General features: G+C 51.3%; 1 protein-coding gene across 1 annotated transcript; it reads right to left on the bottom strand.

Moving 5' to 3' along the window:
* Nucleotides 1-570: 570 nt before the first annotated feature.
* LOC131272444 (sushi, von Willebrand factor type A, EGF and pentraxin domain-containing protein 1) lies at nucleotides 571-14308 on the bottom strand. The gene is made up of 21 exons (XM_058274171.1): nucleotides 14243-14308; nucleotides 14020-14041; nucleotides 13797-13878; nucleotides 12271-13704; nucleotides 11983-12185; nucleotides 11523-11904; nucleotides 11284-11444; nucleotides 10962-11164; nucleotides 9529-10022; nucleotides 9201-9451; nucleotides 4754-9115; nucleotides 4504-4669; nucleotides 3828-4073; nucleotides 2690-3748; nucleotides 2240-2601; nucleotides 1706-2169; nucleotides 1478-1631; nucleotides 1218-1416; nucleotides 928-1133; nucleotides 708-836; nucleotides 571-627 (listed from the first exon to the last, which is right to left on the bottom strand). Exons 1-21 carry the CDS (start codon nucleotides 14306-14308, stop codon nucleotides 596-598), a joined length of 10677 nt encoding a protein of 3558 aa, XP_058130154.1. The 3' UTR covers nucleotides 571-595.
* Nucleotides 14309-15461: the final 1153 nt, after the last annotated feature.

Here is a 15461-nt window from a genome sequence, read left to right as displayed (position 1 = left end):
TTGAAATCTTCAACTGACGGGATCGTTTGACAGCAATTAGATGGCAGTTTTGCTCAATTTAAATGTGAGCAAATATGAGCTACCCACCACGTGTTAATCATTTTAAAAAGAATATGTTTGGAACATGCAAACTACATATATACCTGGTCAATGTTGAGATTTTCGGTAGCAAATGTAGCGTGCAAACGACACGCTAGTCGCGCGTAATTTCTAGCAATAAAGTAATTATGTTTCCTTTGGTTTGTGCAAAAGACAAACAGATACGAGGCGACATGAAGCATACAATTATATAAGGAATATTGTATGAAACACATCAGTGACTTAAAACAAGTGAAATTCGTTACCAGTACCTTTAAGCGCGTATATTTATTACGTTTTCGGATCAAACAAATAACCAATTCAGGCAAGTCGTAATTAAAAGTCGTAATTTAAAACATACAATTTATTTAATGAAAAGATTGTGTTCCCGCGTGATTGTGTCGTTCTTTCGGTTTTCGTTCTTTCTGTCTTTTTTTCTTGTTCTACTTAATATTTTTTTACAAGAGTATTTTGAAGGGATTGTAATATAAACTAATACTTAAATTAACAACGATGCCTAATGCTCTTCACTGTCAGTGTCACTTTTGTCTGCAAAAGAAATGAAAATAGAATAAAATAAAATGAAAATGTCCTAGCTGCAGTTTACTCAAAAACAAAATTTAAATTACCTTTTTTACCGGTATAAGCGTGACGTTTTAGCCGATCATACAGATCATCCTTCGTACCGTACAACGATGCGTTGGATCGAGCCAACGAATTGAGCTTTCCGTTGGGACCTTGAACACCGATGAATTGATCTGTTCACGAGACAAATAGGTTAACTATCTAACTAACCCGCATAAGGTCGCTAAAGGTGAAAAGGCGGTTATGGCGCCTAGTGTCCCATACCATCTTTAAGATATGTCTCGTTGTAGAAGTTGGGCATCTCCCAGCCGTCCTCCTCGTCGTCGTAATAGTGCGCGTAGGTGCTGTGGTGCGATGGAGCAATACTTTCGGCATATGGCGTGTGCGCTCCGTAGTAGAAGTTGACCTGCGAGCCTGTCTGATCCGCCGCTGGTGAAATGATCTTTTTCGGGTCGCGCTTGCGATTGGCTCTGTGAAAAGGAAAAGAAAAAGTGTTTAACATTTCTCACAAATACAACAAGCGACTCTCGATCGTGTAAAACTAGTCACCGTACCTCGCACAAATCATCCAAATCAGCAGAACAATGAGTATTATGAAGATAACGGTTGCTGCGACGCCACCGGCAATGTACGCAAACTCCGATCGCTCGGTACACTTCGTTCCGGTGAACGATCCCTTGCAGCGGCATGATGGTAGACCCTTCGCGTCCTTCACGCAATGACCGGAGTTCTCACAGAAACCGTTGCACATATCTGGAAAAGGGTGTTAAAATTAAAAACTGTTCCTGATGCCAGCAATGATTCCTGGCCGTACCTGAACACTCCATTCCGGTGCCATTGAATCCTGGTTTGCATTCACACTTGAAATCGGACGTTTCCGGTATCAGTATGCAGAACGCGTTCGGGTCGCAACGTGGGGAACCATCCGAGACGTCCTCACATGGATTGATACATTCATTTTTGTTGTTCTGTGATGAAAGGTAGGAAAAGTTAATTTTAAGTTATTTAAATTAAACTGTTTACAAAGGGCCGTTTTACTTACCGCTGCCGTACTGCGTGTGGTATGATTCGGTGGGCACGGAATACAAGACGTCTGCTGGAACTCGGACTGATAGAAGCCCTTGCGACATTCGACACAAACGTTCAGCGTGCCGTTCAGGTACGTTCCAGGCGAACAGATCGGTAACGAACATTCCTCGACGTTGGACGATCCCAGCTTAGCCGTGGTGCGTCCATTCGGACAGGACAGACACGACGGATGTACACCCTGCTTGCGGTACGTACCACGTGGACACGGTTCACATTTACCCTCCAAGCCGAGCTGCATACCGGAGCTACATTCGTCGCGACATTCGCTCTTGCTCGTCGCTTCCGCCGTGCGTGTCGTTTGTCCGAGCCCGCAGATCTCACACGAGAACGAACCCTCGCTAGGCTGGTAGTAACCGAAGCCGCACGGTTGGCAAAGTCCGGTCACAGAGTCCAAGTACTTACCGGCGGCACATCGTTCTGCAGCGAGAGAAGGTCGTTGGTTAGAAACAATAATCCATTTGGGATGGTGGAAAGGTTACCAACTTACCTTTACATTCGACGGCCGACCGTGCGCCAACTAGTGCCGTTACACCAACACGTCCGGCGATCTTCGGGCAGCTCTTGCACTTCAGCTGACCAATCTCCGGCTGGTAGGATCCCTCCGGGCACGGTAAGCACGTCTTGCTCGACACGTTGTAGAACGTACCGACGGCGCATGGAACGCAGTCCGGCTCGACCACGACCTGACCCTGCGGGCAAGCGTACTCCGTGACGAGGTTCAGCGACGACGCGTCACCGAACGTGTTGGGCAGAATGTCCTGCACCGCGAACTGGTTGTCCTCCAGGATGAGTTTCTCCAGCAGATTGACCGTGTTCAACCGTTGTCCATTGGAGTTGCTAGCAATTTCACTGCAAAGTGACGGGAACGGGAGAACGAATTAGAAAATCATTGCAACAAGATGGGCCACGTCCGGAACGGCGTGTTTAAAGAACGTACCTCTTGATCGGGATGGTAGCATTGATTGCGTATGCGCTCTCCGGTGAAATCTGCAGCACGGTCTGGCGCTTCACAATACCGTTCGGATGTCGGTTACGATCGCACCGCACGTCAATGTCCACGTTGCGACACTCGCGCGATCCCTCCATCGAATACGAGCACAGATTCCAGTCTCGGTTGAGGGCGTTGATCGCGTTCTTGATGCGCTGCCGCAGTACACCCTGGCCAGCCTCGTTACACAGCACATCCGAGGGGAACTGCATCTGGATGCGAATCAAGCGCTGCGCCGGCTTGGTCGGTGAGCATGCCGGATACACCAGGGGCACCGTCGGGTGCACCGTCGGGCGCCAGAAACCTTCCGAGCCGCAAGTGTAGAACTTCGGTACCACCTGCGAGAACTTCATGCCCGGATTGCACGTAATCTCGCACACCTTGAACTGTCCACCGGCACCCCAGTCCTTGCAGCTTTGCGCACCACCCAGTGGATCCGCCAGCGCCGGGCAGAAGTCGGACACGATCGTCACCTTGAAGTTGCAGGATGCCGTATTGCCGGCCGCATCGTACGCCAGGTACATCACGTCGTAGATGCCCCACAGCAACGTCTCACCCGATCGGTGTCCGTTTCGTTCGACAACCTTTGAGAGGCCAATGTTGTCGGTGAAGCGTGGCTCCTCCCAGGTTACCGCCGTCGATCCATTCTTCGCCACAATCCACAGATCCGACGGGCAGTACTCAACGACAGGCGCTTCACGGTCCACCTGCAGCTGCTGGCAGTTCGACCCACCGTAGCCCGGTTTGCACTTCTTCTGACCGCACGTCGACGGCACGGATCGCTGGACGCCTCCGAGCGTCTGCTCGTAGCCGGACCAGTTCAGGATGAGGTTCTTGTACAGCACCGGCTCGCTGCGGCAGTCGCGCACCTGTTTCTGAATTTCGTTCGTCACATCCAACGCACGGCTCCAGATCTGCACCTTGGTCAGCTTGCCCTGGAAACCGAGATCACTGTACGCCTCCTTCCGGTTGCCATCCATAAGCGGTACTCCAAGCACCGGCCAGCAGCTGCAATAACAATCGCAAAAAACAACCCGTTAGGAACTCCATGTTTCTTCCCTACACAATGACCGTTTCCGGTACTTACTAATTCGGTAGCACGCGGTTAATGCCATACTCGGCCTTGCTGGCAATGAAACCCTCGGTGATGAGCATCAACTGGCCCGTTTTGCCGTTCCAAACGACGGCAATGTGATGCCACTGGCCGTCGTTGATGGTGCTGTACTCCTTGAACGGCAGGAAGACATCCTGCAGATCCTCGAAGAACGATACCTGAACACCGCTCGAGTGGGCTTGCAGCATCGTGCGGCGCTTTCCAATCACATTCGGTGAGCTGGAAGCAAAAACATACAAACAATCAATATCGTTACAAATTCATCGAGCTTTTTTGCAGTACAAATTCATTGGCTTTGTCGAAAAAGTCAGAAATAAAATTGGATTTATAATGTTTAGCACAGATTTTGATCGAATTAATCCGATCGAATCGAGCTGTTTATTTTCAAACAAATCACGTCAAAGGAACTGATGTCCGTGCAGAAGCTGAATTTTTTATAGTTGGTAATAGATCAAAGAGGGTCATGAAAGCTCATTTCGGGTACTTTGGACTTTAGTTCACCATTATGAAGAAATACTTTCACAAATACATCATTCACTTTTGTATCATTGACATTTTTTGTGTTATCATTTCCACAACATTTCTTTTAAATCTTATGCAGAATCCTCATTTGAGTGACTCAATCTACCATTTTTTTTCTTGCACTTACCTTGCAGAGTAAAGCGTGATAAAGGTGCCGGTTTCGTCCTTCTGCGCAAACTGCACCCACATGGCCAGGGTCATACTGTCCGACGCCGCTGTGTAGAACGGTACAACCTGCGATGCGGACGAGTGGGTCGGATCGGTGAAGTAAAGATCGTAGTCAATCTGGACCGCTGTTGGAGTCGAACGGAAGAGGAGGAGTAGGTGAAAAGTGTTAGTTATCAAAGTATGGTAACCGAGAGTAACACTTTACTTACACTTGCGACAATCGTCTCCGGTAAGATTGAACGGACACTGGCAGTAGAAATCGTTGTTCAGATCGATACACACGGCACCGGGCGGGCAGGAGTTATCCTTGCAGTCCACCTGATCGGTCTCGCAGTTCTTGCCAGTGTAGCCCGGTGGGCAGATGCACTGATAGCCGCTGCCCCGATCGACACAGGTGGCCCCATTCTGGCAGGTGCCGGCTTCGCACGCGTCAAACTCGTACTGACAGCCGACTCCGGTGAAGTCCATCGAGCAGGAGCAGTTCAGTCCGGAACCGTAGTCCTTGCACTGGCCCTCGTGCATGCACGGCTGGCCGATGCAGCGATCCGGGGCCGTTTCACATTTCTTACCGTCGGTACCGCTCGGGCAGACGCAGAAGAAGTCCTCAAACAGATCGATACACTGGGCGTCGTTCTTGCACGGCCGTTCGACGTCGCACGCCGTCACCTGGACGTTGCACCGCTCCCCGGTCCATCCCGACGGGCACTTGCACTCGAATCCTCCGACACGATCGATACAGGTGCCTCCGTTCTGGCACGGTGCGTACTCGCAGTCATCGATGTCGTTGTCGCACAGCTTTCCATCGAAGCCCTGCCGGCAGACGCACTCGAATGCGTTCTCCTTGTCCAGGCACTTCTCCGTGCCGATCGGATTGCATGGATCGCTTAGACACTCGTTGCGGTCCGTCTCGCACTGCAGCCCGACGAATCCGGGCCGGCAGAGACAGGTCACGCCATCCAACTGATCGACGCAAGTGCCACCGTTCTGGCACGGTGCACTTTCACAATCGTCGATCGTGTGCTGACAGTTCTTGCCCGTGTATCCCTCGGCGCAGGTGCACTGATAGTCGTTGATCAGATCCGTACACGAGCCACCGTTCTTGCACGGGTCGCTCTCGCACTCGTCGACGTTGACGTCGCAAGCGGAACCATCCCAGCCCGGAGCGCAGATACACTCGTGATAGAAGTACCGATCGACACACATACCATGGTTGCACGGCTCCGAGAGACATAGGTTGATCTTCTCCTGGCACCGTTTGCCGGCGAAACCGGGCGGGCAGTCGCAGCTGAAGTCGTTCACCAGATCCGTACAGTTCGCCCCGAGCAGACACGGTTTCTCCGCGCAGTCGTCCGTGTTGATGTTGCACAGATGTCCCTCCCAACCAGCGGTACACTCGCATCGGAAGCGTCCCTGTTGCAGCGCGTGACAGGTCGCTCCGTTGCCACAAGGGTTTTCCCCGGCCGTACACGGATCGATCGTGACGTCGCAGTTGTCTCCCGTGTAGCCGCTACGGCACATGCATGTGTAATTGCCAAATCCAGGCTCGTCCTTGCACATCGCTCGGGCCGGACAAGGGTTGGAGTCACAATCGCTCTTCGCCTCCTGACAGTTGATTCCGCTGTAACCCGGCGCACACTGGCATTGGTAACCCTGGGGCAGGTCCTTGCAGATGCCTCCGTTGTAACACGGTTGCGACGCACACTCGTCAATGTCGATCTCACACCGCGATCCGGAAAATCCGGCCGGGCAGAAGCAGTGAATGTCGTGACCCAGCGGCACACAAAGTCCACCGTGCTGGCAGGAGTTCTCGTTGCACGTGACCGGCTTACAATCATCCGCCGTCAGCGAGCCAACCGTATCCGTACGTCGACCCGATGGGCATTCATTGCATGTCGTCGCTCCCTCCGACTTCTGGAAGTAGTTCTTCGGGCACGGAGCACACGGGGCCAGCCCGGTGAACGAGTACGTACCGGCCGGGCACTTGCGCCGACAGTCGGTATCACTCTGCGCGGCCGGCTGATACGTGAAAGTTCCACTCGGACAGGCCTGACAGTCGCGGAATCCACCCATCGGTGGCATCGCCGAGAAGGAATTCCTCGGGCACTCGAGACAGGGCACCAGTCCGGTCGGTGAGTACGTTCCGTAGCCACAGATGGGCACACAGTCCTGCACCGCCTTCGATCCGTCCTCCTTCGTGTACGTTCCGACCGGGCACTTGAGGCACGATCCTTGCCGTTCGCGATGCTGATAGAAACCCTTCGGGCACGGTGAGCAGGTCGTCTGGTTCTCGCCGGCGTACGTTCCGGCCGGACAGTGCAGACACCGCGGGACATCGTTGGTGTCCATGTTGAGCACCTCACCGACGCCGCAGGTAAATCCGCGCGAGATCGAACTCTTCAGTGCGCGCAGCGGTGGACACTCGTTACCGATCGCCTTCACGTTCGACAGCGGCTCGATGGCCGCACTGGCGTACGGTACGCTTAGGTCAAAAATCAGATTCAACGTCGAACCACACAGATCGTACAGCTGCGGCTGCTTGACGGCCGGATCGATCAGTAGAACGAAGTCCATCTCCACCACGTTCTCCTCGATGAGGCGCGGCACCGACTTGAGGATGGTTACGTTCATGTTAACGTACACCGCCGAGCAGCGCTGGGACAGCACATTGCTCAGGCTGGCAAAGTGTTTCGCCGTCTGGTCCTGGTACTGGGGCAGGCAGAGTTCCGACACGACCCCATTGGCACGGTACGTCGTCGTAGCGACAACCTGATAGTCCGCACGCTGCGTGTTCTCCGACACACAGTCCGGCACCACCGAGGACGGCTTCCAGAAGCGACCCTTCTTGCAGTTGAACACCTTCTTCTTGTCCGCATCGGTAAACCGGAAGCCTGGGTTACAGGTGGCCTCACATTCAACGCCACCCGACTCCTGCGTGGTACACTTGATGTCTCCATTGCCCGGCGCCTGCAGGTCCCAATCGACACACTGCGTCGGTTGTACTGACACCTGGAAGTTGCACGAAGCCTTGTTGTTGAACTTATCCGTTGCCACCACCGTTACGTTGCGGAATCCACCGAGCGGGATTGAGGCCGCCTCCGGGATGTACTCAACGCGCACGTCACCCGAAGCGTCCGATGTCTTCACGCGCTTAATCGTGTCGTTGAAGTTCACGTAGTAGTTCTGCTGCTTCTCGCCCAGCTCGATCACGAAGCTCTGCGGACAGTCGAGCAGGGGTGGCGTAATATCCGGTACGGTAATGTTGATCTCACAAATCGCCACGTTGCCATCGTAATCGTACGCGATGTACTTCACCACGGTGTTGTCCAGTACGTAGCTCGTGGTCTTGAAGTGTGGTGGCTTTACCTCCAATCGTGCGATCGAGCCCGAGTTATCGAGGGCGGTCGGTTCGGTGAAGTTCAGCGGAAGTACCTCTCCATTCGGTCCACGCTTAACCAGAATTGGTTGCTGTGGACAGTTCTGGAAGACCGGTGGTTCGTTGTCGACGCACGGTGAGTAACCATAGTCGTAACCGAGCAGTGGTTCCATGGTCGACGGTTCTTCGCAACCCATCAGCTCGAACTTCAGACACGGGTTGTCCATGTAGCTAACGATGCCCAGAATGACGAAACGTGCCTGCACATACTTTGGCAGGGTGATCATTGCCAACTCACCGTAATTACCCGGATCCCGCTTGGTCAGATTAAAGTTCGGGAAGTACACGACATAATCCTCCTTCTCCGACTGCTTGTAGAAGAACCGGATCTCCGTCGGGCGGCCAACGATGTCGTTCGTGACGACGCCCTTCACCAGCAGCGCTTTCACGCGGTACACCTTACCCAGGTCCACGCTGACGTACGTGAACGTTTCCTGCTTGCCACACCATCCCGTGACCGAGTTCAGGCGTACGTTCTTTGCCTCGTAGTTTGGCCGCTCAGACGTCGCATTGATAGCGCTGTCCGGAATAATGCCGGAGGAGATGCCGATCGGTTTGATGGTCTTACACTCGGGCTGCTTCATGCACGTGATTGGACGCGGGTTGATCAGGATGTAGCCGGCACGCGAGCATCCGAACAGTACCTCCGAGCCCTGCTCGTAGCTGTTCGCCACCTGGAAGCCATCGTTCGGTCGACCAGGGTCAACGCACACCGGACCCTCACACCGTAGATCGCCAAAGTCCCACACGCCGTCCGCCATACAACGGACAACGTTGTCGTTCTTGCTAGTCTGCCCAGCCAGTTTGAATGTGTTCTGGCATCCGAAGAAGAATGAGCTCATGTACTTGGTATCGGCGTACTGACCGTACTCGGCACCGGCGGTTGGCATCGGTGTACCGCAGTCTGCCCGTGCGCAAGTTGGCAACACCCCGGATAGCCAGTAATCCGGATATCCCGGTTGAGGATCAAACACGCACTGGCGGAAGGTAGAAATAGCCGTTTTACCAATCTGCTTGCCCGAGGTCGTACACTCCAGGGTGATATTTTCGTTGAACGGTACAAGAATTTCGTTCTGATCGCCACGCTTCACAAAGAGACCTTCCTTTTCATCGTCCGGCAAGGAAACACACTTGGCACCTGGCGTTATACAAGTGGATAGATGTTACAATACGAACTCAAAATCCAAATATCAAAACATATTCTTTCTAAGAAGGATACTTACTTTGACACTTTGGCATCGATGCGTTCCAGTTGCCATTCGACATACAGGACAACGACGAGCTGCCCGATAGGACGTACCCGAAATTGCAGTGGAACTTCACGACGTCACCGAAGTGATGCTGAATCTCGCTGGTCAGCAGTTTTCCGTTCTCCGGATCGGACAACGCGGGGCACATCCTACGCACGCAAGTCTTGTTGCGCTGGTAAATGTCACCGTCCTTCTCACCCGTTTCGTGACGCTCGATACTGAACCTACAGAAAGGAGAGTATTATTTTAATCGTACTGGGTCTACATGTTTGGTCATTCGCCATTCGCTACCAACACCTACCCTTCGGTTCCATTCTGACGGAACAGTTCGTAGCCAAAGTTGCAGGCACACTTGTACGAGCCGGGCGAGTTGACGCACTTCTGGTTGCAGCCACCGTTATCCTTGGCGCACTCGTTGATGTCCAGGCAGTCCAAACGCGTGCAGCCCATAATTTCCAGCTTGATGCACGGGGCCACCACAAAGTCCTGAATCTTGAACTTGATGTAGCGCGCCTCGATGGGCATGGGCAGATTGAGGATGGACAGCGTCGGTTCCAGTATGCGGAACTCTACCGCCGTCCCGTCCGGATTGGCGTAGTCCTTGAACACGTCGGAAATGTCGTCCGAGTACTCGAGCCGGATCGCTGAGGTGAACGCCAACGCACCGTCCATGCGCTGCACGGACATCGTACGGAAGCCACGCACAACGGTCGGTGCCTTCATGTCGATAATCACCCAGTTCGAGCCGCGCTCCTTTCCATTGCCACACCAGCCGACCGAATTCAGACGGATCATCTGAAATTGATACGTCGCAAAATGGATGGTGGACGGCGTTAAGAACGTCGTTCTCGTACAAGAATGGTGGCTAACAAGTGCTTGATAGTTCCGGTTTGTCTTTCTACCTACCCACGTAGGTCGTAAATTTGAAACGGGAAAAAGTGAAAGGACCTATAACCTATCATGCCTATGGTGAGATCAAACACCTGGTCAACGATCTACAGAAGAATTGAGGGTATCTAGTATTTATGCATCATCATTTACCCACCAACTAACAAATGGAGGCAAGTGTTTTGGAAAAATACTAACAAATGTACATAAAACAAAAATACTAATTGTGTTTAAGAGCCTAAGATAAGGAATTGCCTAGTTTATGAATGTTTTTTTCATGAGTTCGAGAAGAACTTATGTTTAATCCTATTGATATCTCTTTAGCGATTTTTTAAAATCCATTAAATAAATTAAGCGAAAATTTTAACGAGAATGTTTTGCGTTTATCTTTTGTTGATGTATATTTTGTTTAAAAATATTTGACATTAAAAATTAAATTAAATTAAAATTATTAAATTAAATTAAAATCATTCAAATATTTTACTTCGTTGGTACAAACAAACTTTTTTTAAACAAACTTTAATCGGGTTTTAAACAAACTTTTATCTAAGTCTTATTTCTGTCTTTAGTCCTAAATCTTCAGATTTGTCTGTCAGTCTGTTAAATTTAAATTTTCGAGTTAAATTTAATAAATTTTAAATTTCATAAACTTTAACGATACGTAGATGTTTGAATAAGGTTTACCTCAGGTTAGTTTTTATTCTTCGTCGAGGTAGCAGAGTATCATTATCAAAATGAGGAAAATCATTCAAAGTGAAATTTGGCAAACAGATTAACCGATTAACGGATAATGGATGAATTCACCTACATTTAGCAAATGTGCCTTTTGGTCAATTGGATACTTACGCCCTTTTCAAAGCCACTCGCCGTCGACGAAACCGTTATGCTGTCGTCGGCTATACCACCGTTCGAGAGTCCCAGATCGACCACCGGGCGGCATTCCATGGACGAGGTGTAACCCGTCTTACACTTGCAATGGAAAGAGCCGGCCGCATTCATACACTCGGTCGAGGCCGCATCACACTGTGACGTTTGACATTCATCAATATCTGTGAAAGGCGGGGCAACGATGGCGGAGAACAATTATTAGTAATCGAAAACTTGTTATGCTAATTCATACGAGTGTTTCTTCAACGGAGTCACACTTGATCCTTCCGTGTACACCCACCTTCACAAACCGGAACATTAGAGAAGTCTTGTTGTTCATTACACTTGACAGTATGGGAGCCAATCAAACGGTAGCCTTTGTAGCATTGGACGCGTGCCTCGTCACCGTAGTAGTATTCGCGGGTCTTGTCGACCACGTAGCCGTTCGGAACGTCTGGCACTCTGCGTAAGAGAAAGGTATGCAGCGTGAGTAACGATCATTTGGTAATGATCTGTCAGCAGGAGAATGAGATCACATACTTGAAGCACTGCTTGCGCGAACAGCTCGGTACCGGGCTACTCCACTGGCCGTTGGACATGCAGATCAGAATCGGACGTCCGGTGCGCACGTAGCCTGGGATGCACTCGTAGTTGATGATCGTACCGTAGCTGCGTCCACCGCCATTGAGCACGGTGACGTTGGCGTGCGCCACTTCCGGCAGCGGCGGACACTGCGATGCCATACAGGCCGGCTGTCGTTCCCAGGTACCGTCGGCCAGGCAGGAAATGGTTTCCGTCGCTAGACCGGATCCGAACGCGAAGCCAGCATAGCACTGGTAGGTCGCGATACCGCGATAGGTAACGTTGGTGGTTTTGAAGGAGAATCCATTGTCGATCTGTGGCACCGGTCCACAGTAAACCTCTGTAGCGGGGCAAAAAGCAGCCCGTTAGGTCATACGGACAAGTCAAAGAGCAAAAATTGGACGCTCGATTCACTTACCTTGACAGTCTGGAATGTAGCTAACGCTCCAGTTGCCTCCGTTCTGGCACACGGTGGTGATCCGGTGCTTGCCAGTGGCGAACTCTTGCCCAACCGGGCAGGTGAAGTTGATAACCGTGCCGAAGGCAGTATCGCGGCTGCTAGCGATCGCCCCGATACCCGGCTTCAGCTCGGGACAGTCGGCAGAAAACTCCGCAGACCAGCTATAGCAGAGAAAACAGACAAATACGTTGCGAATGGAGGTCAACATTGCGCGATCGATCAACACCGTTGACCGGTTTCACTTACCCTTTGCCGTTGTACAGTGCATCGGTGATGAACTTCAGCAGCATTTTGCCGGAGGAAGCGGTGAGCGTGATCTTTGGCGCGTTGTTATCGGTGAAACCGTTGCCGGCGTGAAGCCGCACACCGGATGTCGACGGTCCATCGAACACCTGCACCAGATCCGAGCTGTGTACGTCAAAGTCGACGAATCGCATCGACAGCGGTTTGCCCGATGGGTTCTTGACGACGAAGTAGCACTCCTGGTTGTTCGGGTACATCGCCAGGTTGTAGGCGGGCGAGCTGACCGTACCGTTCGGGGCGTTAACCACCGCGGTACAGCCCTCCACGTAGCGAATGTTGAAGCCCTTGGCCGGTTGCGCCAGCGATGTGCTGAAGTACAGGTAGAGCTTGTTTCCGGTGGAGATGATCACACGGTTCGGTTTGGTGTCGATCGTGCCGGTCAGCTTCGCGATCGGCTTATCGTGGGCGCTCTCACCATCGCGGATAAGCAGGTAGTCACTGTCGGCGGTCAGATCGAGATCCTGAATGTCGAGCGAGATCGTGTAGCCCTTGCGTGCGGCGATAATGTACAGACACTCGATCCCACCGGGGTACGCCTGCGGGAAGCCGGGACTCTTGAGATACTGTTCCTGCTTGCTGGCCTGCAGTACGCCACCGCACGTTTGTGGTTCCGTCTTCCACGTCGCTCGGAAGCCCTTCTTTTCCACGCTACCGTCCGAGGTGAACTTGATCACCATGAAGTTGGACGCGGTAATGAACGTCCGGTTCGGGACGTCACTCTTACCGGACAGTGTGGCCAGCGACACAGCACTGTCCTCCGTACGGCTACCAACCAAAATCTGCACCGTGTCGAAGTTTTTCTCCGTATCGAACTCCTGGAACTGCAGTATGATGTTGCTCCCCTGGGGACCCTCGAGCGTCCACTTGCAGGACTTCAGCGAGGGGTACTTCTGCGGGAAGTTCGGTGACTCGATGACGTCACCACCGGAGGCCATGTAGATGTTACAGTTGGCGCTGCAGTCCAGCTCGTCGCTACCGTCGCCGCAGTCGTCATTGCCGTCGCACTTGTACGCCTGGTTGACGCACGCCCCGTTCGAACAGTGGAACGAATTCTGCGGGCAGGCCCGGGCCTTGCACATGAACGGAAGCAGCGTTTCGCAGGACCTCAGCTCCCAGCTCTGGTCGGTCGAGCCGAGGTTCGCCGCGACGCACTCACCCGCCAGCGGGTTCGGTTCGTTGATGGCCCAAAAGCCGGAGTACTGCGAGAACAGACCCCTCGAGGTGGACTCGAGCGTGTTGGTCCGCAGGTCGTCGAGCGAGGCGAACCCGAGCCAGTACTTGACATTGTTGCGCGTCCGGTACTCGCTGCTGGTCGCAATCTGGAACGTGGAGTTGTTCTCGTCGTACGAGTCAACCGTCACCAGCTCGGAGCCATACCTGCGCGGGGAGAAATTGAAGGGGTTTTCCCGACAAATACATATAACAGACGCTTGGACTGAAATCATGCTTTAGGAGACGAGTGTTCCTACCTTTTGCAAAGTGTGGACGATTTAACCCACGAGTGCTTCACGTTGAAATACTTGTAGCAGTGTAACCCCCGAAGCTTCCAGCCTGTCGCGATTCAAAGGAGAACAACAAACAAAGCCAAACGTTTGATCAGTTCCAATATTTACCCCAAAAATTCCAAGCAATCACAGCAATCCTGCGCGCCGTTGGGTTTTTGGCGTACGATGACCACCGTAACCTACTTACCATTTGGACATGTGAGTACATCCTGTTGTGGTGAGTTTGCCGAAAAAAATGCGAAAAGAAAGCCACAGCGTGTGGGCGAGCGACGAAGTGGCACAGGGCAGCCAAAACAACCGAAGGAAAAGGAAGAGACAACACCGGGAAGAGAAATGCAAATTTAAAAGTCACACATATGAGAACGGAACGCGGCCGCGTGGTTTACAGCGTACAGAACGGCTGTCCTTACCTCAGCGGCTATTCCCGTTACGGCGACTATCAGCAGCAGGGTCCAGCATTTAGGGAACGTGTACATGTTGGTAATTTGTGACTACATATCGGAAAGAAAAAGAGAAGAAAGCGATGCGGGTGTTAGGTCGTTTTATGGTTCTGCTGATGGCGGTTGCCACCTGCCCGCTTGCCTGCCAACAAGCAGGTACCATTCGCATTAACAGGCAGCAGCAGCAGCAACAACTCCTTCTAGGCACAAACGTCGAACGCAAGTGGAAAATAGCACCGGCGGCCCAAAACCGGCGGAGCTCGACTGTTGTGCGACAATAATTTATTCCACGCGAGTCGCGAAAAGCTAACGGGGTTTACGCACCGAAGAAGTGGTCCGGGGCCATCGAACCTGGGGAAACCTGGGAAGCTAGCCACACCGCAAGAACCTTCGAGTGCTTGGGAGGAAACCGGGGGCTTATGATAGTAGGTGGAAGACACATTCCTTCGATTGGCCACAAAACCTTCGAAATGGAGTGAAACTGGTTTACCAAAAGCAAAAAAGATTCCGAATTTCACCGTTTATCAGTCTGCGTGTTGATAAACAATATTTGGGAATTGTTTGCCCATACTCGATTGAACACACGAATCACGGTGCACAGTGGGTCGAGTACTGAAGAAAGCAGTCTGTTACTTCAGTTTGCGTAACGTAGAGCTTTTCAAGCTTCAAACACACTAAAAACATTCCTCAAAAGCATCTTTATGAAATTCTTTACTCAATTACGGTTTGTAAACTCCAAAACTAAATTATTTATGTAATTAACTTTTTAACAAAAATAAAAGTAAAACCAACTCAAATAGTCGATAAGTAGGGAAACTCTATGTCCTCATTCTATTTGTACAGGTTATTGTGCACTTCAAAGTAGTTTAACTTTTTATCGTTCTAGATATTCCACAAACGCTTTACACTAAGTTTGAACTTAAAACGACGATTTTCTGAAACTATGCCACTGAAACTAAATTGCAAAAATTTGATAAACCAATTTGTGTGAAACCAATTTCTCTTCATTAAAGTTTGCGAAGAAGAATCTTGCTATAACAAATAATTCACTTTTCTTCCATATTTGAAGATCTCACTTGAGTCACGAAAGAGTTCAGAGAATATGTTCATTAATAAAATGTAAAATAATCATAACACATCACGAAGCACTGTGAAGCAACAAATCATTAGATCATGTGATGAATCCTTG

The sequence above is a fragment of the Anopheles coustani genome, chromosome 3 (genome assembly GCF_943734705.1).
Source record: "Anopheles coustani chromosome 3, idAnoCousDA_361_x.2, whole genome shotgun sequence".
Lineage (NCBI taxonomy): Eukaryota > Metazoa > Arthropoda > Insecta > Diptera > Culicidae > Anopheles > Anopheles coustani.
Note: the sequence above shows the minus strand (reverse complement) of the source record. Positions and strands in the feature narration are given on the sequence as shown.

Excerpts from the sequence above, each read along its gene's own strand:
- LOC131272444 (XM_058274171.1), bottom strand. The coding sequence starts at position 14,308 with ATGTACACGTTCCCTAAATGCTGGACCCTGCTGCTGATAGTCGCCGTA. Across the intron at positions 4,670-4,753 it reads CGGAGACGATTGTCGCAAGT|CGGTCCAGATTGACTACGAT; the intron begins GTAAGTAAAGTG and ends CGACTCCAACAG. Across the intron at positions 1,417-1,477 it reads CACCGGAATGGAGTGTTCAG|ATATGTGCAACGGTTTCTGT; the intron begins GTACGGCCAGGA and ends ACCCTTTTCCAG.